This window comes from Somniosus microcephalus, chromosome 17 (genome assembly GCF_052327205.1).
Source record: "Somniosus microcephalus isolate GS21.2 chromosome 17, FLI_Smic_1.0, whole genome shotgun sequence".
Lineage (NCBI taxonomy): Eukaryota > Metazoa > Chordata > Chondrichthyes > Squaliformes > Somniosidae > Somniosus > Somniosus microcephalus.
In genome coordinates, this window is record NC_141003.1 from 22,737,810 (window position 1) to 22,762,560 (window position 24,751).

Consider the following 24,751-nt stretch of genomic DNA (forward strand, 5'->3'; position numbering starts at 1 on the left):
GGATGGGGGTGAGGGGCAGTCCCACTGTCAGGGTGGGGGTGGGGATGGGGGTGAGGGGCAGTCCCAGTGTCAGGGTGGGGATGGGGGTGAGGGGCAGTCCCACTGTCAGGGTGGGGATGGGGGTGAGGGGCAGTCCCAGTGTCAGGGTGGGGATGGGGGTGAGGGGCAGTCCCAGTGTCAGGGTGGGGATGGGGGTGAGGGGCAGACCCAGTGTTAGGGTGGGGATGGGGGCGAGGGGCAGACCCAGTGTTAGGGTGGGGATGGGGGTGAGGGGCAGTCCCACTGTCAGGGTGGGGATGGGGGTGAGGGGCAGACCCAGTGTTAGGGTGGGGATGGGGGTGAGGGGCAGTCCCAGTGTTAGGGTGGGGATGGGGGTGAGGGGCAGTCCCACTGTCAGGGTGGGGATGATACCTTAAAGGAAATGCCTAGATGTTGTACGTAAGCAGAGCAGGAGTTAACGAGCCGCCTGACCATCAGTCCTTCCTTACCTCGGTAACTCCAATGCTGGAAAGCAGCAGAGAAGCTGTTTGTTGAGTTCGCCAAATTGTTTGAAGCTTCTTTCAATGAAGGTCGCCTCACTCTGCCCTTCGCGTTCCACTTGTACTTTGTAAAACTAAAATAAGATCAGGTAGCTGGATATGCAAGAATATCAATCAGATTATTCCTGTCCGATTTCAAGCTAAATAATTGTGTGGCAGGAACCTTGCACTATATATTCCGAGATCTCAGCATAGATGCTCATTACTGAGTTTATAACGTTTGACAAGCCGCACTCTCAAGCTATTTAAAAGGTTGATAAAATGCAACCTTCCAGGCCTCTGTGCATTTTCCAGTTAGTTATCTGCCCTTCTCAGCTTGCTGAGGGAGGTCGCTTTGTAAAATAACTGCATTTCCAGAGTTCCCAGATGTATTAAAAGGCGAAATATATTTTCTAAAACACCGCACTGGAGCGCACAGCTCCTCGTCTGCAGCTAATTAATTTACTGGGTCAATCGTGAGCCAAGTCAGAAAGGTTGAAGATTTGCCTGCGAGGAAAGTAGGCCGCTTTGTGTTCCAGAGAGGTTCAATAAACATGGGACTATGTGAGTGGAATTAATGTGCTTCAAATCAGCTTACTTCCAAGTTTTCAGCTGTGTCGGGGTGCAATTATGTTTTAGGTTTTATGCCCTAAAGATACTATAAACAATCGGTGATAATTTTAGCTCTACTGGTAAGGTTGCCAACTCTGCTTGGGCGTATCCCTGGAGATTTCATCACATGACCTCCCGCCTAGACCCGCCCTGCCCCCGCACTCCCGCCATTGGCCCATCCTCCAGGTGCGCTGTCTTCCCACGGCCAATTGGAAAGCGAACAGATTCTTTGTTATCCAATTGGATTGACCTTAACTGTTAGTAAAACAGCCTTTCTTCCCCCATATCCAATATTTTTACAACTAATAAATGAAATTGTTCAAAGAAAATGTAAAAAACACGATTCTTTTTTAATGTGCCTTTGATTTTTCTCCTGGGTGGCTCACAGCAGCCTCCTGGAGATTAATCTTCAATTCCAGGGTAATCCTGGAGGGTTGGAAACCCTATCTGCTGCTGGCTCAAGCCCATAAATGAGTCGCCTGATGTGGTGAATCGCACAGGTCGGAAAGGCTCCAGGTTCGATCGCCGGTCTGTGCCACGTCGGCCGATCTCAGCCTGGGAAATGGCAGCAGTGCTACATTTGGCGGCAGTGGCCCCTGCACCAGGGAGGGGGAGATCCCGAGTATGGTCCAGGGACACCTGCTAGATCGGGCGTTGGGTGCACGGGTGACTGGCGAGGACAGGGTTGGGCTCGGCTGTGTTGACCTGGCCTGCTACCGAGGTCCCTCATGAAGGATTCCACTTGGACAAGGCACTTAAGGGTGACTGCTGCCCATGGAACCATATTCATCAAGGAGTCAGATGGGAGAACATTGGCAACAAAAAGAAATTAAAGTGTGTCCGCCTGGTATCCGAGTGCCTACTGGAGTGGTGAACCATCACAGCCAGAGTATGTGTCCATTATCTGGTGGTCTAGGTGGGAAGGCGACACATGTCCTTTTTAAAATTCATTCTGGGGACTATGGGTGTCGCTGGCATCGTCGTCATTTCTTGCTCATCCCTAGTAGCCCTCGAGAAGGTGGTGATGGGCCTTCTTCCTGAACTGGTGCAGTCCATGTGGCGAAGGTGCTCCCACAATTATGTTAGGTCGGGATTTCCAGGAGTTTGACCCAGTGATGAGAACGGAATGGCGATATATGTCCAAGTCGGGATGGTGTGTGACTTGGAGGGGAACTTGGAGGTGGTGGTGTTCCCATGCGCCTGCTGCCTTTGTCCTTCTAGGTGATAGAGGTCGCGGGTTCGGGGGGTGCTGCCGAAGAAGCCTTGGCGAGTTGCTGCAGTGCATCTTCTAGATGGTACACACTGCAGCCTCTAACTCAGCTTAAAAGGGCAACAGAACCATTTGCAGAATAGACTTCACCAAGACCTTTGAAGCCACATTTGAACCTAAATGCCAAAGAAAATTAAATTCTCATTGCTACAGCTAAGTGCTGAAAAGCAGTTAACTTGACAAGTGTAACCATTGAATTTACATGCATTAATAGAAATGAGATCTTTTTAAATGCAAAGAGTGAAGCAAGAATTGCAAACCTACTTAAAATTACAAGGGTGTGTTTTACGAAACTCCACTCTTGGCACAAACCTCCCTCGACAAAGGCCTGGGGTGAAAATTCAGGAGCCGCCATGAATCGGGCTTGTGGACTTTCTACAACCTGTGCTCCCGTTGAGTGAGGCTCTGGGGCAGGGAGCAGAACCTGGAAAACTGCACTCCGCAAATCTATCTTGATTTTCTAATAGGTGGGGAACATGGAGAGCAGATAGTTTCTTTTTTAAATCTAGAAGTGTGAGGCACTCTCAGAAAGACTTTTTCCATATTCAAAATTCCAGTCTTCTTAAAGCCTAGTCTTTTGACTACAGTTGTTCTCAACCCAGTTATTAAGCGCATGTTTGAATTGCCATAGTACTTACATACTCCTTATGAGGGACAATTTTTTTCTCAAAACCACACACCACCGCACTACTTATTAGGCCGTCCGTCTGTAACGTGTACTTTTCTGGTGCAAAGGGCAGGCTTGGATGGACATCTTGGCCTGTAAATTTCATCTGTGCCATGATATGGGCGACAAAATTAATTTTCACAGGTAGACTTCTCAGGCTCTCATTAATTAAGCTGTAGGTGAAAGAAATCAATTGCACTGGTCAGTGTCATAGAAAGTTAAACATGGTCAACACTCAATAAACATTTTCAGCTATACAGGAAGAACATTTCCCACAGCACTGACATGGATTTTACTGCCGTTGGTTATGCATTGTGACTTCAGCTGAAATTTTATGTATTCCGTTCAGTGATGTCAATGATGGATAAATATTAATCTGTTGCACTGACTCCTGTTCAGTGGAGAGACTTTAAGTTGCAAATGGCCTTGTACAGATTACTACAAATCCTGCATTTGCTGCAATCAAGTTTAGGATCTCAATTTTCAGTGGTAAGTTACGCCAAAGCTCAGGAGAACACCACTTACTAGACACCCAGTAGTAAGTGGTTAACATATTACAATCAATTCAAAATATATATTGTAAATGGAAGGAAGGCTGCCTGTCCTGTTGTAGTTGACTGGGTCCTTGATGAATCTGCATTAAACACATCAGGACTGAATCTGTGGGTAGGGCATTTCAGCTACAGAAGAGCTGCAAATGGCTCTTCACCTATGGTTGATCACCCCGGCAATATAGATCACGTTAAAATGTATTGATCATGATTTTTACAGCAATGGAAATGTAATATTTAGCCCTTAGTTATCACTGCATTTCCAATGTTTGCTCTTATACAGAAGGCTACACTTAGTAACAGACTGCTGCATATTCCAGTTAGCGTACTTGAGTCCCAATGATTCAGTTCTGCTTAGACAGTTCTCTGTAAACAAAACTTGACTGTAAAGCATGAATTTGCATCATCCACATCTATGCAACAGTTATTCTTTTGCATATTTCTCCGCATTCCTTCTTCATTTGCATAATTGATTTGAGCGGATTCCTGTCATGTGATCCTAGAAAACCTGGACACCCGGTCCCATTTATTGACCATTTTCTTTGCTCCATTTATCTGCCATTTTACTGCATTAATTCTTCTTCTTACTGCTTACTCTTAAAGCTTGCTGGTTATGCAGTTCTGTAATTAGCTTGGCGGCCTATGGTACAAACTCATTTTATTAACAGTATCAGAGTTGAATTTAGTCACACAACGAGCTGGGATTAGTAGGAAAGTAAAATGGGAAAACCAAAAGCTCAGCTTTCAACCTTGTGAAGTAAGAGGTGGCTTGTGCATCAGAGTCCTTTGGCCGCAAGTTATTGTAAACATACTTCAGGTCCTGGACTTCAGCCAGCTCAGGAAGTCCAGCTGACAGCATCTGAAGCAGACAAGAATGGAAGGTCTGTTATTATTAAATTAGAGTCAGTGTCACAAACACTAATTACAGGCAACGCCACTTCTGTGCACACATGGCTCATGGGATGCTGGAATTATGCCATTTTGCTCTTCTGCCGCAGAGAGGTGTCCAGGGCCTTCATTTGTTTGGCCTGATCTTGATCCATGAATCTTTATTATTCTTAGCGCCTGGTGGGGCCTGAACATTGGGCCAGAACTTACTGGAGTGGGACATCTTGTGGTGTGCATCATTAGTTAGACTTTTCCTGCACCCTTCAGCTGGAATATAATTTGCGCAAGGGCAACGGGACATCTTGGACCTCAGTGAATGACGGGACTAACAGTATATCTCCTTAACCAATGAGATTTAAGGATTGAGAAAGAAACAGAGGAACAACAGGGAAGGGGGTGAATTAGAATTAAATCAGGTACAGAAAGAAATAAAGCGAGGGAAAGAAAGATTGGAGTAAGAGAGAGAAAATCTCCAATAACAATTTACTACCTGAAGGAACGAGACTCCACTGTTTAAATTATTCACTTTCTGGGCCAGAGAGGTTGATTGGCAATCATTAACAATTATCGCGTTGTTAATTACTAGACTTAACTTTCTGCAGCAAGTTTAATGGATAATGAATGTGCAAATCCAGCAAGTTCTTAAGGGAAGGCTAAGGGTGAGATGCCTTTTGTGCAAAGCAAATGGCTGAGCGGTGTAAATCGACCAGCAAGTTCTGGAGATTTGCAAATCACGGCACATTTCTTAATCCCATGAATTTGCTGTTCGATTTGCACATTAATAACACCATGTGTCGCTCACACGCCATTGTTTTTTCCAGCAAGTTCTGGCCCAGTAACACCACTTAAAATGAATACTTCTCCTCTTCTCTGCCTTACCTTCATTCTGGAAATGTAACCGTGTTCACTTATTTGGAGAGGGAATTCAGGGTGACCTTGGGGTTGAGTTAGCTACAAGATTAATACGTCTGCTAATTGGAGATTAGTACAATCCTCCGTGGCAGACTTGGTAGTCCCATGCCTGTGCCAGGTGGGGCTCAAATACTCCATCTGGTTCACTGTTAAGACCTGGAAGGGTAGACCTGTCCTCAGGGCCTGGGATTCTTCCCACTCGGCTTCTGATAATCCGGCAGGCCAATGTTGTATTGGGCAGGATCATCCTAACTGGACAAATAGTGGGAAGCTTACCAATGCTCTGTTTTAGCCCATGAAATTTCAGTAGTACGTATGTGCACTTTTGGGAGTCCTTAAGGCTTGGCTGTTGGTCTTGGCACCTAAGTTTAGGTAAGCAAGCTGCGACCCTATGGGACCATATCGGGCCAATGGAAAGTCTACTGATGTAAAAGTCTCTGTAAGTTGCTTTGGAGACGTTTAAGAATGGTAATGGGTTCCATGTGTGCCAGACACCTGGCTGACCAAAATATAACATCATGGTCATGTTACTGACACTCTTGCTGGCTGACTCTCCCCGGTGTACGAGAACACTGCGATGAGCTGCTGCACATAATACAGGAAACTTTGGTTTATCCGGAGGTTGTATGTCCGGAATACTCGATCTAACGGCAAAAATCAGGAGCCGTTTTCGATAAGTTTTTTTAGATCTCGTTCTTTTTTTTTTCTCCAGTCAGGCACTGCAAGGTCTGTAGCTATAGCAACAGCTTCAGCTAGAGACACTTGCAGCTGCAGCTGACTCTTTAGAAGCTGTTGCTAAGCAACAGTGTTTGTTGTCAGATACGGAGATGAAAACCTCCGTATGCTTCAACATTAACTTTGTATGTCCGGCAGTTTTGATAGATCGGCAACACGCCGGTCCCGTCAGTGCCGGATATCACAAAGTTTCCTGTAGCTGGAAAGTCTGCCTTCCTGTAGCGCATGGGAGCAGGATGTTAGCCTGTCACAGCGCTAGTACAAACCTAGATACAAGACTTTCTTTCTGTCTTCCACTATTGCTAACATTTGTAGTATAACTAGCGTACTGAAGCAAAGCTTTTGCTTTGCTTTGCTGGCCATGCTGAGGCTGGTAGGGATGGAAAATAGGATGGAGAGATCAGAAAAATACCTAAATATCTGTTTGATAGCCAAAGTATTGGTGAAGAAAAATGTATCCAGTTGGGATCCATTCATTCTTGATTTTTGGTCTTTGAGTTATGCTGACACCTCCGTTCAGTCCGTAAGGGTGACCCTGAGCTTCCGGTCGCCTGTTACTTTAATTCTCCACTTCACTCCCACTCTGATCTCACTGTCCTTGGCCTCTTACATTGTTCCAATGAAGCTCAATGTAAGCTTGAGGAACAGCACCTCATCTTTCGATTAGGCACCTTACAGCCTTCTGGACTCAACACTGAGTTCAACAATTTCAGACTATGACCCCTGCCCCCATTTTTCAGGCTGTATGATTTTGCCATCCCCATCTGCAACATTTAATCTTTCCTGCCTCCCACCCTAGCACAGAATGTTCCTTCAATTCCTTCCTCCCCTCCCACCGCCCCCACCCCCACCTCTGCGCCTGCTTAAAATCTGATACATCTCCAGCTTTCTGCAGTTCTGACGAAGGGTCACAGACCTGAAACGTTTACTTTGTTTCTCTCTCCACGGATTGCTGCCTGGCCTGCTGAGTGTTTCCAGCATTTTCTGTTGTTATTCCAGCTCTCAGCTATTGTTTGTAAGAGGCTGTATAGGGTTTGGGCTTCATTTAAACATTGCAGGTGGCAAACGGGTGCCCACTGCAGCTCGTTGGTTGTGGGAGGGTGGGAAACGAGCTGGCTTGCCAGCTGACAGGTTGGATCTTGCGGAGGGGATGAGGCGATCCTGGGGGTGGGGAAAGGGGAGGGGATAGTCTTGAATGGGCCAGCAGTGGGCCAGAGTTTTTAAGTCGGCCCTGGAGGAGCAGAACAAAAATTAAAAAAACATTTCCTGGGCACTTTTTTAAGCGGCCCAGTAAAGGACCGTTGGTTAGGCCACCTGAGGCCTGGTACAGCACACTCCACCCATTTGTACCTGAAATCAGGGTCCTACTACTGGTGTAGGACCCCGATTTCCATAGTTAAGCAGCCTTGCGCCTGTTTGCCTCTTACAAGCCCATCTGAAAATTGCATCGGGTGGGCCTTGCGTATCAATGGGGCAACAGGTTACACATAATTATCAGCTGCCAGCCCCTCGTTTTTCAGCCGAGAAGTGGGGGGCAGTGAGTTGAAAATCTCCCCATGTTTATTCAGTGGAAAGTTGGGGAGTCCGGTGCCATGGTCTGGAGCTCCATCTATCCCGGTCCTTCCCAGCTTCCTCCTCCCCTCTCCCCAGTTATACAGACTAGCAGAGCTGCATTGCGGCCGCCAGGTGGTTGAACCTGCACCCTCGTGCCAGGTCCGATAACATGTTTGCGTCCCAAACATTGCCCAGTGTTTTTAACAAACCGACCTAGGCTACTAAACAATTGAGGCCTGAAATTCCCTGGGCCCGCACTGTCGGAGTAGAACAAGTCTGCTCTTGTCCATAAGGACAGCCACCACCTCCCAAATTGCGGGGCGGGGTCATTTGAATGGCCGGGTAGGGCACATCGCACCTGCAAGAGCAATTCGGAGGTGCCCACCTTGAACCGCTGTTCAGAATGCCGGAGCAGCGCCATCTCTCTCTGTCGGTGGACAGCAGGCCTGGTAAGGCCCAAAGAACATTTCTTCTTAGGCCTGGAAGTTCCACTCCGCTGCGGTAACTTTGCCGGAAGTAAACGGGGTTTCCGCTGCACTTCCAGTGAATTTACGGCGGTGGAACGGGAGCAGCTCCGAGGAAATTCCCAGCCTTAGTCTTTTGCTCCTTTGGGAAGATATCGATCCCTGCTTCTCCCCAGTAAAGGCTTCTAAGGCCGTTAGCATGACTCCCGTCAGCTCACAGGTGCCATTAATTCCCCTGATGTCTTATAAGGGTAGAATGGGCAGAATCTCCAAGGGTGGCCCGGGAACTCCCCAGACATGCCCCCTCAGGTGTGGGGGGTGTGGGGGAGCACAGGTGGAAGAACTTATTACCACCTACCAGAATTTAAAGGGACCTTCAAACATGGAGGAATTCTGCCCCAAATTCCTGCCCCCCCCACACCCAGGCAGAAATCTTCTTCCCCACGCTCCCTGAACCCAGGAATTTTGAGGACCTTGATATTTCATAAACTCAACAAATTCAATGTGCCGACTCTCTCTCTTACCAGCTCCAGCAGATTCATCAAGAGCTGAGTGTGTTGTCGGATGATGTTGTATGCCAGACAGCTCAGGTCCACAAACCTCTGGAAACGAGCCCCATCTTTTCCACCTTCTGTGATGAAATGCTCCATTTCGGAAGTAAATATAAAAGGAGCGCGATCCCTGGTTGAAACCATGGACACACACTCATTAAGGTAATGCCTGCACTGTTTTTAATTAATGAATAAAAATTAATACATTTTGATATAAGAGCCAGCGCCTTTCACAACCTCAGGATGTCCCGAAACATTTTACAGGCAATGAAGCACTTTTTGAAGTGTAGTCAGTGTTGTAATGTAGGAAACGCAGTAGCCTATTTGTACACAGCAAGATCCTACAAACAGCAATGTGATAAATGACCAGATAATGGCCTAGAAATTCGGTGGGGTTAGCGTCCAATTAGAGGCGTTAGAGGGCCTTGCGCCGGAATTATAGCTGCGATCGAAATTGCGTTGGGCCCTACCATCGGCGTTAGCCAGTAGCGCTGCGCCAGCACCGATGACGTCATCGGTGTGCGCAGCGTCCCGGTTGCCGTGGTAACGTGGCCGGACGCCCAAATTCAGTTGCGGCCACCTCGCCCGTGGCAGCCGCAACCAATGATTGTTCAACGGGATGTTGCAGCACGTAGCGCCGGCGCATTAAGGTGGAGCGGCGGCCGGCCGCTTTCCCGGCGGCTGCCTGCCCGCACCTCCCTCCCCGGACTCCTCCACCACCCCCCCGCGGCACTGATGTGTGTGGCCCGCGAGCCCGGCACTTCTCCGAGGTGCCGGGCTCATTTGTCGGGCGAATCGACCGGTCAGCGGTCGGCTGCAGGCAGCTCCTCCTTAACAGAAGGAGGAGGCCTGCAGTACCCCAGCCTGCCGCACCGCATCGGGTGCCGCAGCGGGGGATTAGCGCCGCAAACCTGCATTCAGCGCCCATAGCGAGGCGCTGAAACGCTCCATTAGTGCCCGCAGCCGTCTGGGCGCGGGGCAGCTGAATTTTTGGCGGGCGCAGCGGCAATTATCGCGGGCGCAAAATTTCGGGCGCAAAAGCCCTGGCGGAGGCAAACCTAATTTCTAGGCCAATCTGTTTTAATGATGTTGGTTGAGGGATAAATATCAGTGAGGACACCAGGAGAACTCCCCTGCTCTTCTTCGAATCGTGCCCTGGGAACTTTTTTGTCTGAGAGGCCAGATGGTGCCTCGATACTGCACTGGACTATCAGCCAATATTTTGTGCTCAAGTTGCCAGAGTGGGACTTAAACCCATGACCTTCTGACTCAGAGGCGAGAATGCTACCAGTGAGCCACGATTAATACCTGGCAGTTCGAGGTATTCTAAAGAACATGTTAATCGCACTAACCTTTTCATGCTTCCAATCATCTGAGCATGCCCCAAAAACTTTCCAAAGTCTATGTGGAACATGTGGCCTGTGGTTTTCAGCATAATGTTGTCATTGTGACGATCGCAGATACCCAGAATAAAAGTAGCAACACACCAGCCCGCACAGGAGTTAATGAAGTTTTCCACAGCCTAGTCAGCAAAAAAAAAACAATAAATATATGACGTGACATGAACATTAAACCGAGTAAATGTAGCTGGACAGTTCTTGGTCCAAAACCCCCATCACGGTATATAGAACTTTCCCGTGCGAGACTCGCTCTAGCAGCACGTCTGGGCTGCAACCCGAAAGTCAACCTGCCGGGACTCGCTAAAACCGGCTGTCAAGAAGACCGGGCTAAAAAAAAAAGTAACTGGCCTTTCCATCCATTGGCTTGAGCCACTGCAAGTGTGAGACTTGTGTGACAGGAACCAGTGGTGCCAGCATTGGGACTCTCATAGTATCAAAGCGGTTTTATATTAGCACGATTACTGTAATCATCGACAGTAACATTTGTTACAATATGCACAAACTCGAAGACTTTAAAGATTCCCTCTCCAGTCCTTTTAAATGATTATTTGAAAGAGCAAACTAACCTGACAACCTATGGAAATAACCAATTATTCCCGACTAAACTGCTGTCAGCCTTGGCTCAGTGGGTAGCACCCTCACCTCTGAGTCAGAAGGTCATGGGTTCAAGTCCCACTCCATGAGACATGGAGCACATAATCCAGGCTGACACTCAATTCAATTCAATTCAATTCAAATCGCTTTATTGGCATGACAAGTTACATCTTATGTTGCCAAAGCATCAGAAAACATTCATGTTTGTTCACAAAAATACAGATCTATCCATACAGACATCCAGTACAGTGCTGTACTGAGGGAGTGCTGCACTGTCAGAGGTGCCGTCTTTCAGATAAAATGTTAAACTGAGGCTCCCTGTGCCCTCTCAGGTGGTGTAGAAGATCCCATGGTACTATTTTCAAAGGAGAGCAGGGGAGTTGTCCTCGTCAATATTTATCTCTCAACCAACATCACTGACGTAAGAAAACTACTAGGCACTTGGTCTAAGCGTTAAAGTGAGAGAGTGCTGTGCATTGAGTGCTGCTAGAGTTTGGTAAGAGGGAGAAAAGTCATTTAAGTGTATTTTGTGAATTTTAGTGTGTTAAAAAGTTAATTATTTGAAGTGTGTTTAATTTTTAAGTGTATATTAAACTGTTGGGGAGTTTAACCCAGAAGTACAATCCGGGTATAAAAGGGGCGGGACTAGTGCTGTGCATTGAGTGCTGCTAGAGTTTGGTAAGAGGCAGAGTTTGGGCAAGTGGGAGGTGAGGGTGTGTTTTTTGTTCTGTTTTCCCCACTCCCAGGCTTAGACAGCACTGCGGAAGCGGAGCAGCGAGACGAGTCAACCAAACAGGCCCCACAGGCAGTATTCAAGGAGGAGGTTGGTGATCAGCTGGTTGGTTGGTTTTCTTCCTTCTCTTTTATTCCTTTAAGTTGGTAAGTCCTATTGAATAGTGGTGTAATAGTATCATCTACATGGGGCAGAGGGCCTTCATAACTAATAATAATAAATTTAATTAATTACATAGATATGGGTGAACAGGTGATGTGTCACTGTTGCGAAATGTGGGAGCTGGTGGACCCCATTGAGGCTCACGGTGATTACATTTGCGATAAGTGTTTGCTGCTAGAGGAACTCAAGCTCCATGTTAAAGAGCTTGAGACCGAGCTTCAGACACTGCGACACATCAGGGAGGGGGAGAAGTTCCTGGACTCTATGTTTCAGGAGATGGTCACACCGATGAAGTTAATTACTGCAGATGTAGTCCGTGGTCAGGGACAGGACGGTGTGACTACGAGTGAGGAAAGTACAGGGATCCAGGATGTAGTGTTGAAGGAGACGCAGCCCTTGCTCGTGTCAAGCAGGATCGAGGTTCTTACTCCCTGTGAGGGCGGGAGCGGGGACTGCAGGGAGGATGAGCAACCTGGCCACAGCACCGTGGTACAGGGGGCCATTCAAGTGGAGGGAGTAAAAAGAAATGTTGTAGTGGTAGGGGATAGTATCATTAGGGGGATAGATAGGGTTCTCTGCAGTCAAGAGCGGGAGTCCCGAAGGCTGTGTTGCCTGCCTGGTGCCAGGGTTAAGGACATCTCTTCTGGGCTGGAAAGAAACTTGGAGTGGGAGGGGGAGGATCCAGTTGTCGTGGTCCATGTTGGTACAAACGACGTAGATAGGACAAGGAAGACGGTTCTGTTAAAGGAGTATGAGCAGCCAGGGGTCAAATTAAAAAACAGAACCTCAAGGGTAATAATCTCTGGGTTATTACCTGAGCCACGAGCGAATTTGGCTAGGATAAATAAAATTAAAGAGTTAAATGCGTGGCTCAAAGACCGGTGTGGGAGAAATGGGTTTTGCTTCTTGGGACACTGGCACCAGTACTGGGACAGGAGGGAGCTGTTCCGTTGGGACGGACTCCACTTGGCCAGTGCTGGGACTAGAGTCCTGGTGAATCATATAACTAGGGCTGTAGAGAGGGCTTTAAACTAATTAGTGGGGGGGAGGTTTCTAGAGAGCAAATAATAGAAATGACATCAGAGAAGGTCATAGACTTAGGTAGCAGTGGGGGAATTAAAAAACAGAACGTGTCAGGAAGGGACAGAATGTATGGAGTAAAAAGTAAAGTACTAAAAATGGACAAAACAGGAACTAAGTGTTACAAAACATATTTGAAAGTTCTTTATCTGAATGCACGTAGCATTCGTAACAAAATGAATGCGTTAACGGCACAAATAACGACATATGGGTATGATCTTGTGGCCATTACAGAAACATGGCTGCAGGGTGACCATGACTGGGAATTAAACATACCAGGTTATTTAACAATCAGGAAGGACAGGCATGAAGGGAGAGGAGGTGGGGTGGCTATGTTAATAAAGGAAGGAATCACTATAATACAGAGAAATGATATTGGGTCAAAGGAGCAGGATAGTGAAACAGTTTGGGTGGAGATAAGGAATAATAAGGGGAAAAAAACACTAGTGGGTGTAGTCTATAGGCCTCCGAACAGTTGCAACTCTGTTGGACGGAGTATTAATCAGGAAATAGTGCAGGCTTGTAATAAGGGAACAGCTATAATTATGGGGGATTTTAATTATCATATTAACTGGACAAATCAAATTGGGCAGAGCAGCCTTGAGGATGAGTTCATTGAATGTATTAGGGATGGGTTTCTTGAGCAGTATGTAACTGAACCGACCAGGGGGCAAGCAACCTTAGATTTGGTCCTGTGTAATGAGACAGGATTAATTAAAAATGTCCTAGTAAAGGATCCCCTTGGGATGAGTGACCATAACATGGTTGAATTCCATATTCAATTAGAGGGTGAGAAGGTTGGATCTCAAACAAGCGTGCTGAGCTTGAATAAAGGAGACTATGAAGGTATGAGAGCGGAATTGATTAGAGTGGACTGGGAAAATAGATTAAAGGGTAAGACGGTACATGATCAGTGGTGTACATTTAAGGAGTTATTTTACAACTTCCAAAAAAAATATATTCCACTGAGGAAAAAAGGGTGTAAAAGAAAAGATAGCCATCTGTGGCTAAGTAAAGTAATTAAGGATAGTATCCGACTAAAAACAAGGGCATATAAGGTAGCCAAATCTAGTGGGAGGATGGAAGATTGGGAAGTCTTTAAAAGACAGCAAAAAATAACTAAAAGATTGATTAAGAAAGGGAAGATAGATTATGAAAGTAAATTAGCAAAAAATATAAAAACAGACAGTAAAAGTTTCTATAGTTATATAAAAAGAAAAAGGGTGGCTAAAGTAAATGTTGGTCCCTTAGAGGGTGAGACCGGGAAATTAATGGTGGGAAACATGGAGATGGCAAAAACACTGAACAATTATTTTGTATCAGTCTTTACAGTAGAGGACACTAAGAATATCCCAACACTGGACAAACAGGGGGCTCTAGGGGGGGGAGGAACTAAATACGATTAAAATCACTAAGGAAGTGGTACTTGGTAGAATAATGGGACTCAAGGCGGATAAATCCCCTGGATCTGATGGCCTGCATTCTAGGGTCTTGAGGGAAGTGGCGGTAGGGATTGTGGATGCATTGGTAATAATTTTCCAAAACTCCCTGGACTCAGCAAAGGTCCCGGCAGATTGGAAAACTGCTAATGTAACACCCTTATTTAAAAAGGGTAGTAGGCAGAAGGCTGGAAACTATAGACCTGTTAGCCTAACATCTGTGGTTGGTAAAATGTTAGAGTCCATTATTAAGGAGACAGTAACGGGACATTTGGATAAACATAATTTAATAGGACAAACTCAGCATGGTTTCATGAAGGGGAAGTCATGTTTGACAAATTTGCTTGAGTTTTTTGAGGAAGTAACATACAGGGCAGATAAAGGGGAACCAGTGGACGTAGTGTATTTAGACTTCCAAAAGGCATTTGACAAGGTGCTACACAAAAGATTATTGCTCAAGATAAAAAATCACGGGATTGGGGATAATATTCTGGCGTGGGTGGAGGATTGGCTCTCTAACAGAAAGCAGAGAGTTGGGATAAATGGTTCGTTCTCAGATTGGCAACCAGTAACTAGTGGTGTTCCACAGGGGTCAATGCTGGCTCCCCAACTCTTTACAATCTATATTAACGATTTGGAGGAGGGGACCGAGTGTAACATATCAAAGTTTGCAGATGATACAAAGATGGGACGGAAAGTAGTGAGTGAGGAGGACATAAAAAACCTGCAAAGGGATATAGACAGGCTAAGTAAGTGGGCAGAGATTTGGCAGATGGAATACAATACTGGAAAGTGTGAGGTTATGCACTTTGGCAGGAAAAATCATAGAGCAAGTTATTATCTTAATGGCAAGAAACTGGAAAGTACTGTAGTACAAAGGGATCTGGGGGTCCTGGTGCACGAAACTCAAAAAGTTAGTATGCAGGTGCAGCAAGTGATCAAGAAGGCCAATGGAATGTTGGCTTTTATTGCTAGGGGGATGGAATATAAAAACAGGGGGGTATTGCTGCAGTTGTACAAGGTATTGGTGAGACCGCACCTGGAATACTGCATACAGTTTTGGTGTCCATACTTAAGAAAAGACATACTTGCTCTCGATTCAGTACAAAGAAGGTTCACTCGGTTAATCCCGGGGATGAGGGGGTGGTCATATGAGGAGAGGTTGAGTAGATTGGGACTCTACTCATTGGAGTTCAGAAGAATGAGAGGTGATCTTATTGAAAAAATAAGATTGTGAAGGGACTTGATCGGGTGGATGCGGTGAGGATGTTCCCAATGATGGGTGAAACTAGAACTAGGGGGCATAATCTTAGAATAAGGGGCTGCACTTTCAAAACTGAGATGAGGAGAAACTTCTTCACTCAGAGGGTGGTAGGTTTGTGGAATTTGCTGCCCCAGAAAGCTGTGGAAGCTACATCATTAAATAAATTTAAAACAGAAATAGATAGTTTCCTAGAAGTAAAGGGAATTAAGGGTTACGGGGAGCGGGCAGGACATTGGACATGAGTCTAGGTTCGGAATGGTCATGGCCCTGTGGGTAGTGGAGTGGGCCCAAGTGCCGTGTAGCCTGGTTCTGCTCCTACTGTGTTCTAATTCTGCGTTAGATTTCCGGAGATGGTTTTATTCCTGTTCCTGGCTGGGGTGGAGATCGCCTTTACAGAAGGTAAGTACTGTAGAAAATATAGGGACAGAGTGATCTCCTGGAAGAATTTCGGTCGTCTGGATGGGTCGGAGAGGAATTTCCCAGATTTTTTTCTCCCAAATTGGCCATTGGGTCTTTATCTGGTTTTTCTGCAGCTGGCAGAGTGATTGCCTTTTGTTAACTTATCTTTTTTTAAATGTCAACTCTTCACAATCATTTGAGTGTGTGTGGTGCTCGGTCACCCACTCTTCAAATCAGTACAAGCAGCTGAAAGAACTGGGTTCTCCCTGTTCACGCGCATGTGCAAATGTGGTGGCATTATTGTACTCGCACAACCAAAATTCACTGCTTGGTTTGGGTAACTAATCACTGCCTTTATTGGAATACCTATCAAATGTCAGCCACTAATAGTGACCAAGATCCCTGTGAGAATTAAAGATTACAACTGAATAGGACCATTCATTTGAGCATAATACTTCGCCAGTGTTGCTCATTGTAACTCGCTAGCTTGGATTTTCGATCAACCTCATTATAAAACATTTTGTGAAATCCATTGTTGACTCCTCAGATAGATGAAACATTGTAATGTTTTACAATATACTGGACAGGTATAGTTCAACAGTTCTAATTGACAATAGATATTGGGCCTGTCAGAAATAGGTTGAACATTCTCCAGTAGATAAAATGTACTGTTTTATTATTACTTTTTTCTTTAGGAAAATTCAGCGACTTAAGGCTGATATCAAAGAACAATTTGTTGGGAATGGCAGATACATCAGAAAACATGGAACAAGAAAAGATTATTTGGCACATCAAGTTTCTACCCCACCTATTTCATGTTCTGAGGGAAACTTCTGCATAAATACCCTCTGCTCCCCAAAGATTATCAAGCAAAATTTCTAGAATATTCTTCCATCCTAACATCTCTACTATTTGAACATAACCTGTTGCCCTTTACTGACAACATTCTGTCTCAAGACCCAGTCTCTGTCGCTACTGATCAACAGCACCGCAATTTGTATTTATATAGCCAGTGCCTTTAACGTAGTAAAAAATGTCCCAAGGCGCTTTACAGGAGCATTATTAGACAACGTTTTTCACCGAACCACATAAAGAGATATTAAGATAGATGATCAAAAGCTTGGTCAAAGGGGTAAGTTTTAAGGAGCGACTTAAAGGACGAAAGAGAGGCGGAGAGGTTTAGGGAGGGAATTCCAGAGTGTAGGGCTTAGGCAGCTGAAGGGGTGGCCACCAATGGCGGAGTGATGAAAATCGAGGTTGCTTATAATCCTGTTCAAAGAAAGTGCATTTAAAGGCTGTTTTTCATGACTTCATGAAGTGTCAAAACATATCATGACCAATGACTTTCTAAGTGTAGTCACTGCTGTTATGTAGGCAAATGGAGTAGCCAATTGCGCATAGCAAGGTCCCACAAAAAGCAATGAGGTAACTGATAATTAATGTGTTTTGGTGATGTTGGTTGAGGGATAAATGTTGGCCAGGATACCTGCTTTTCTTTGAATCGTGTCATAGGATCTTTTACGTCCACTTGAATAATCAGTGTAATGTTAAATCACATGGGATTGGGGGTAAGGTACTAACTTGGATAGAGAACTGGTTGGCAGACAGGAAGCAAAGAGTTGGAATAAATGGGTCTTTTTCCGAGTGGCAGGCAGTGACTAGTGGGTACCGCAGGGATCGGTGCTAGGACCCCAGCTATTCAAATATATATTAATGATCTAGACGAGGGAACTAGATGTAATATCTCTAAGTTTGCAGATGACACAAAGCTGGGTGGACGTGTGTGCTGTGAGGAGGATGCAGAGAAACTCCAGTATGATTTGGACAGGTTGGGTGATTGGGCAGACGCAGTATAATGTGGATAAATATGAGGTTGTCCACTTTGGTGGCAAAAACAGGAAGGCAGATTATTATCTGAATGGCAATAGATTGGGAGAAGGGGAAGTGCAACGAGACCTGGGTGTCCTTGTGCACCAGTCGCTGAAGGTAAGCATGCAGGTGCAGCAGGCAGTTAAGAAGGCAAATGGTATGTTGGCCTTCATAGTGAGAGGATTCGAGTACAGGAGCAAGGATGTCTTGCTGCAGTTGTACAGGGCCTTCGTGAGACCACACCTTGAGTATTGTGTGCAGTTTTGGTCGCCTTATCTGAGGAAGGATGTTCTTGCCATGGAGGGAGTGCAGCGAAGATTCACCAGACTGATACCTGGGATGGCAGGAATGACGTATGAGGAGAGATTGGGTTGATTAGGCTTATATTCGCTGGAGTTTAGAAGAATGAGAGGGGATCTCATTGAAACTTATTGGGGTCGATTTTAACTCAGCCGTGAGGCGGGCTTTGAGGCGTGTGGGGGGTTAAAAATCGCAAAAACTGGGGGGTCGAGACCCCCCCCGATTGGTTCCCGACCCCGAGCCATTTTAACCCAGGCATGTCTGATGGTCCCGAATCTGTCCTGCCTCCAACAGGTGGGACTGGTCTTTAAGACCCTTAATCAGCAATAATTGGCCTTTATAATCCCATTTTAACAGGCCCTTGCATTTTTAACCCTTTTCCCACGTAAAACACGCCTGGTGGGGGATCACGCCTGTGAAACCTGGCGTGAGCACTATTGGCTTGCTGACTATGAGCTGCAGGTCAACCATTAAAGAGGAGATTTGATCAGTCATCATTTGCAGGTGGCAGGACTTTGTTGTTTCAGGCCTGGGGCAACTTTTACCAGGCTTAACCACACCTGTGGAAGGTTGGAGCCTCACACACATCTCCAGTGTGACCTCCTGGGAAACCCCGCTTGCCACCTTCACTCAGCGCTTCCTCAACGGAGGCATATACCAGAAGCATGGGAGCCATTTATTTCCTTCCCTTCTGTGCATTAGATGAGCTCGAACACCAGCCGCGGCACCAGCAGAACCAGGAACAACAGCAGCAACAGGAGCGCCAGGCTGCTGCTCACCCACCAGAAGTTGCACAGGCCAGAAGGGGCTAGCGCTTGGAAGTGGCTTGAGAGCACCTTGTTGCACATCAGGGGGCCATGGGGACCCGTATCTGCACTGGCAGTCCTACTCAGAAGGACTTCCATGAAGGTCTGGTTTCTCTGTTCAATAGATGCCGATCGCTCCTCAAGAGATGTCATTCTATTATGAACACTCACCATGTTTTCCATACCCTGGTGACTTATCTCCTCCATGGAGGTTGTCATCCTTTCCATGGTGATGCGTTTTCATGCGCCAATGACTCCACAAAGGCTCTGCTCATGTTCGCTATGGACTCCTCCATTCGCTCCACACTCACATCGACCCTGGAGACAAAACCTGCCAGAGACTCCTGCATCTGTTCCTGGAGTTCCAGCCCCGCTGATCTTATGGATGGACCCAGAGGCAGAGAATTGACATGCAGCTGAGCCGAGCTGGCAGAGTCCTGCGACTAGCACTCTTCACTGCTGTCCCTATCTCCACAATCTGCTGATGCTCACTTGTGAGCTGTGATACACCAGGTGACAACACTACTCTATGTCCCGAAGGTCCCACCGAGCTGTGAGTGTCTGCGCTGGTGCTGGGTGCGCTGAATTCTGCTGACGCTGCGCCCTCAGAGGTTGCAGATTCCTCTGAGGAGTCTGGAAGCTCAGGCTCTTCCTCCTGGACAGTGGGGATGGGGGCTCTCGATGGTCCTGTGGGGGAGTAAAGGAAAGAGTTAGAGATGTGAGGTCAAGGTTACATGCACATTGCATATTGCAGATGATCATAGGTCCATCTGTTATAGCTTCAGAATCATTATCAGCGACTCATGCAATGTCAATGAGATGGAAAACTATTCTGTCACCAGCTTGCTGTGATGCACCCGTCTGTCCATCCCCCACTTGCGCCTCATCCTCCAGTCCTACGATCTCCAGAACCGCCTCCTCCGAGGTGGTGAGGTGGGCTACTGAGGGTGGCCCTCCTTCTGTCCTCGCTCTTTCCCTCTTATTGTGGGCTCTCTTTTCCTGCAATGAGGGAGACAAGTGGAGTTTGAGTGAGAATGTAAGAGTGAGTGTAGAGAATCCATAGCATAGATGCTTAGAAGGAGACAAAGATGGAGTGAGGTGGCAAGACCAAGGGCCCTCCCTGTGTGTTGTCAGTTGTTTTCATAGCATCAGAGTGATAGGGAGTGTGAGGGCTGCATAGTCGAATAGTTAGGTGAATGTGAGCATAGAGAGAGAGGGAATGGGTAAGGGTGCATGGATGTCAGTGTCAAGTGGGATGTGGAGGAAGAGATTGCTAAAGCTGAGTGCTGGTGAGGAGAGGCAATAGAGATCAGATTGAGAGTGATGGGAACTTCATACTCACTTTTCCAGTGTGCTGAAGGTCAGGAAATCTCTTCCTTCACTGTATCCAGGTTCTGCGGGTAGCCGATAAGGAGTTGACCTCCTCTGCCACTTGCAGCCATGCAGCCTTTGTCTGCTGGGGAGGCATCTTCCTTCCTGATGAAGGGATGAGCCCCTCCTTGTGAGCTCTTGCTCCCTCCACTAAAGCCTGCAGGGCAACGTCGTCAAAACGGGGTGCAGACCTCGGTCTTTCTCTTGCCATTCTGCTTCCAGCTCAGTGTATCAGCAAATGCCAAAAGGTTGGCAGCCTGCAGAAGAAGCAAGGCTTGTTGCAGACCCTAAATGCAGCAGCAATAATGACGTCATATTATGCGACTTTCTGACTGGAAATACTCATTTGCCAAGGGTTCCCACACGTTGGAAATCAATTGGCCAATTGAGTTAAAATTGCATCAATCTCACACACCCATTTAGATTCATGTGGGAAACACCAAATTCGGGGAACCCGACAATTCCCCGCACCCGAGTTAAAATCAACCCCATAAACTTCTAACAGGACTAGACAGACTAGATGCAGGAAGGATGTTCCCGATGGCGGGGGAGCCCAGAACCAGGGGTCATAGTCTAAATATAAGGGGTAAGCCATTTAGGACAGAGATGAGGAGGAATTTCTTCACCCAGAGAGTGGTGAACCTGTGGAATTCTCTACCACAAAAGGCAGTTGAGGCCAATTCATTAAATATATTCAAGAAGGAGTTAGATACATTTCTTAAGGCTAAAGGGATCAAGGGATATGGGGAGAAAGCAAGGACAGGGTACTGAATTTGGATGATCAGCCATGATCTCATTAAATGACGGAGTAGGCTCGAGGGGCCGAATGGCCTACTCCTGCTCCTATCTTCTATGTTTCTATGTTTCTGACGTCTGTTTAATGACTCATCTCAAAGTCAGTTGATCAATCAAATATTTACCTAGCTACTTTCTGAAGGAGTTAAGTGACTGCTTTTGCGGAGAGTCAGTTTCAGATATACAACAGTAAATATACAGGAAGCCACATGAGAAGAGATTGTAAATTGGGACTTTACTTAGTGCTGTAGCCCTAAACCTCAAACGCAGGCCCCTGCAGGGAGTGCCGGAATGGTGAGTTTACTCAATGGTACTCTGTGACTGGAAAAAGTTTGTTCTATCTCTAATCTTACTTAAGGCTTGTTAATTTTAAACCTGAACTTAGTTATTCCCTTTAGTCTACATCAAATAACTTGTTCACATCTCCATCATCAGATTCTCAGCATCTTCAAGGCCTAAATCATAATTGCCATCAATCTGCTTTGCTGAAATGAAAATAAGTTGGACTTCATGAAACTCTCTTCACAATTTGAAGACATCCTTGTTACTCTTCAAACTCTTTAGAACACATCAATGTCCTTCTGAAGGTAGAAATGACAGCTTCGATCCAAGGTCTGCTCTGATCTAGTGTAAGTTCCCTTCACTGTTCAACATGCTACAAATAGTAAAGGGTGAGAGGAATCAGGGAGAACAGTGAAAGCAGCATTAAATAACCCGTGCAGACTGAGATTATCTCCCAGATCTCTGGTTATATAATGGGAAGATACTTAGCAGAAGGGGAGCGTAGCTCAATATTTCTCTTGTGAAAAAAACTTTTAATTAAAGCTCACATTTTTGTGCAACTCCTCGGTGGGGTTGTGTTCCTGGAACCATTTTGAAAGAATGTTTTCCTTGAGTGGCCCGATAATACCATGTTTCATATGGATCTTGGCGAGTGTCGTAGCACCAGGTACCATCTCCACCAGTCCTGCAAGAAGCTCAGTAATTTGAATGTAGCAGCGCAAAAAGGCCATGCACATGTTGAATTGCTTTAACCTGCATTAAGTCCACTACTTGACATAACCACACAACAGTATTCAATACAAGTGGTGAATTTTCATCATGACTTACTTTACATGATCTTCAGTAAGTTGCTTATTGAAAGATAGTATAATTTTATATAATTGCTGTTAACCGTATACACTTGTTCTCATCTGCTTCAGGCTGTTGACACTTGCAGAGTAATTGCTGGTTAAGTTTTGGGGTGCAAACATATGGGCCGGATTTTGCGACCCCCACGGGTGCATACGAGGTGTGTACGTGCCCGTTGGGGCCTCACAGGTGCCGGTTTCAGGTGTGTGAAGCACACGCGCTGAAATCCGGTACTTGCGATCTGTCAGGAATTCTCTTGACCGATCATCCGCCTGCCCAGGAGAAGGGCCTCTGCGGGGGGAGAGTTCCACTTTCTGCAAAACTTCCGCCTGCTGAAAACCTTTAAAAATCTTACACTTGGTAAAAGCAGGTAAGGCCTGCTTTTACCAGCATAAGAGTTTAAAAAAATAATTTTTTTCCCACTCATTTATAATTTAAAAATACTTTAAAAAAAAGGTAAGTTTATTTTAAGCCCTGTAAAAAACTTCAATTACTTTTTTCAAAAAAATTTAATTTGTTTAAAATATTTAATTTAATGTAATTTTAAATACTTGATTTAAAAAAAATTATTTAATGTTTAACAGTTTTTTAAGTGATCCCCATTCATACTTTTGACAGATCTGTATGTAGAAACCTGTCAGAAGTGTGAAGGGGAATTCCCTTCTTTGGTTGATTCCCCTATGAAGGAATAAGTCATATAACCTATTCAGAAAAATACGCCATTCTATGAAAGAACTCTGGCCTTATTAAAACATGACAAACTGGGTCTGGAAATCTCAAAACCTAACGATGAAAAAGCTGTGATAGCATTCTGGCTATTGAGATAAGATAAGTTGTTGACACTGAATCAATAACCTCATTGAAACAGCAGGTTAAAGGCTCCTGAAGTCTGAATCTTTGGGAACAAGACAATAGTTACCCGGTACAAGGTGTTCTAATGTACACCTCATAAAGGAGCACATAAAAGTAACAAACATCTGCCTTCATAAAAATGATACCAAGTAAATTGCACCTGCTGATTACACTGTTTTTTATGATAAGCTTAGCACACCTAGAGGAGAGACATGGTTCTGTAATGCTACCAGCTGAGGTGACTAAGAACTGCAGGGGTCAGCAGAAAAATGACTAGAGATAATTAGCTTACATCAGCAGAAAACCTTAAAAGGAAATACTGCTGGAAAAAGGGTATAAATATTGACCTCTCAAATGGGATAATAGACTCGCTTAAAGGGGCAAAGCGATTCTCAGCTTCACAGCTAGCTTTGTAAGTCTACAACTCTTTGTACCTCAGGGATCAAGGTACTATATTTGATTTTGGTGGATATCCTGAATAAACTTTAAGAACTATAAAACTGTAGCGAAGTTAAGATTTGAGAGTAAGGATCTCTGATAAGATGGTAAAGCTTTCTCTTTTTAGAACTGTTAATGTTGCGATTGACTTACCAACTGTAAATTGTATGTCAGTTCTTTAATAAATCTATATATTTATAGTATTGTCTCACATAATACTTCTGTATCAAACTCGCAAACTCAATCTCTATACACTCTTTGGTGAATTCTGGGGGAGTTTTCCGGACCCTCATAATATCCGGAATGTTGCACTCCAGCTAAACTTATTAAAAGTGCTATCTGGAGGACGGTAACATTTTCAGGTTGTTCCTTTCCTTTAGGGAGAGATAGTCTGGACCTTTAGACCCAATTAAGCGTCTTTAGGATTCGGCTACCTCAAACTTTAGTTGAAAGTGAACGTCTGAGGAATACGCCTGATCCGGGGTAAGGGGCTAGGACTAGTAATTATCCTTTCACCCTATGGCCCACATAATCCCAGGGGTGCTTGCGATATGCATGCGCCCCCGGGATACCTGGGCCTCTGCGCATTTCGTAGAGCAGAGGCCCAGGATCGGAAGTCTCGGGACCTAGGGAGCCAGCAGGTTAGTGTGTAGATTTTTTTCGATCAGAGGCATCCGCCCGCAGGAAGCCTCCGATCGGAAATTCAGGGTTGGCTTCTTCAAATGTGGTGCTGGAGATGCGGACATGACATTCCAGTTATAAACACTTGAATAATCACCAAATACTGTGAGCAACTCTATTAGAGTGAGCACTAGGTCTTCAAAAAACAATGCTGGGGCAGAAATATAACCTACTCATTACTGTAACTTAGGGATTAAACTCTTTTTAATATGATTTAGTAATCAAGACAATATGCTGTAGCACAGACCTCTCCCCCTTCCTGTTGATGTGCACCTATAGATGATCATGCTCATATTCAGCCCCTCCTGGCACCAGATCCTGTCCATTGCTTTAACGATCTGCAGAACGAGCATGTCCTGTCGAAGGTCATCTCCTGACTGGAAGGAGGGAAAGTTCCAAACCAATTAGTTCAAAAGTCCAGTAAGGATGTAATAGATCCCCCCCATTGCATTGCTCCTGGGGGAGTTGAAACATGCACAGTTTAATAACAATAGCATTTGTCAATAACAAAAGGAGTGTGACAGGAAAGTGCTTTAGGAAGTAGGTGTGACACTTACAGGAAGTGCACGCTAGGCGCAAGACCTTTAATGTTACTGGTAGATCTCCTGTCGCATTATAGTGACACAACACCAGGTTATAGTCCAACAGCTTTATTTGAAATCACAAGCTTTCGGAGCGCTGCTCCTTCGTCAGGTGACGAAGGAGCAGCGCTCCG

The 24,751-nt window shown here is 45.6% G+C and overlaps 1 protein-coding gene across 2 annotated transcripts in view; it reads right to left on the bottom strand.

Annotated features, from left to right (window-relative positions):
- Positions 1–24,751, bottom strand: part of LOC147105566 (phosphatidylinositol 3-kinase C2 domain-containing subunit gamma-like) — a 238,025-nt gene that overhangs the window by 34,394 nt on the left and 178,880 nt on the right. For both annotated transcript variants that reach the window (XM_086010053.1, XM_086010054.1), the window contains exons 22-28: positions 24,284–24,413; positions 21,765–21,901; positions 10,075–10,244; positions 8,696–8,852; positions 4,368–4,477; positions 3,039–3,240; positions 489–613 (exon numbers count right to left, since the gene is read on the bottom strand). In XM_086010053.1, the coding sequence (XP_085866179.1) occupies positions 489–613; positions 3,039–3,240; positions 4,368–4,477; positions 8,696–8,852; positions 10,075–10,244; positions 21,765–21,901; positions 24,284–24,413 (1,031 nt within the window). The remainder of the gene's footprint in view (positions 1–488; positions 614–3,038; positions 3,241–4,367; positions 4,478–8,695; positions 8,853–10,074; positions 10,245–21,764; positions 21,902–24,283; positions 24,414–24,751) is intronic.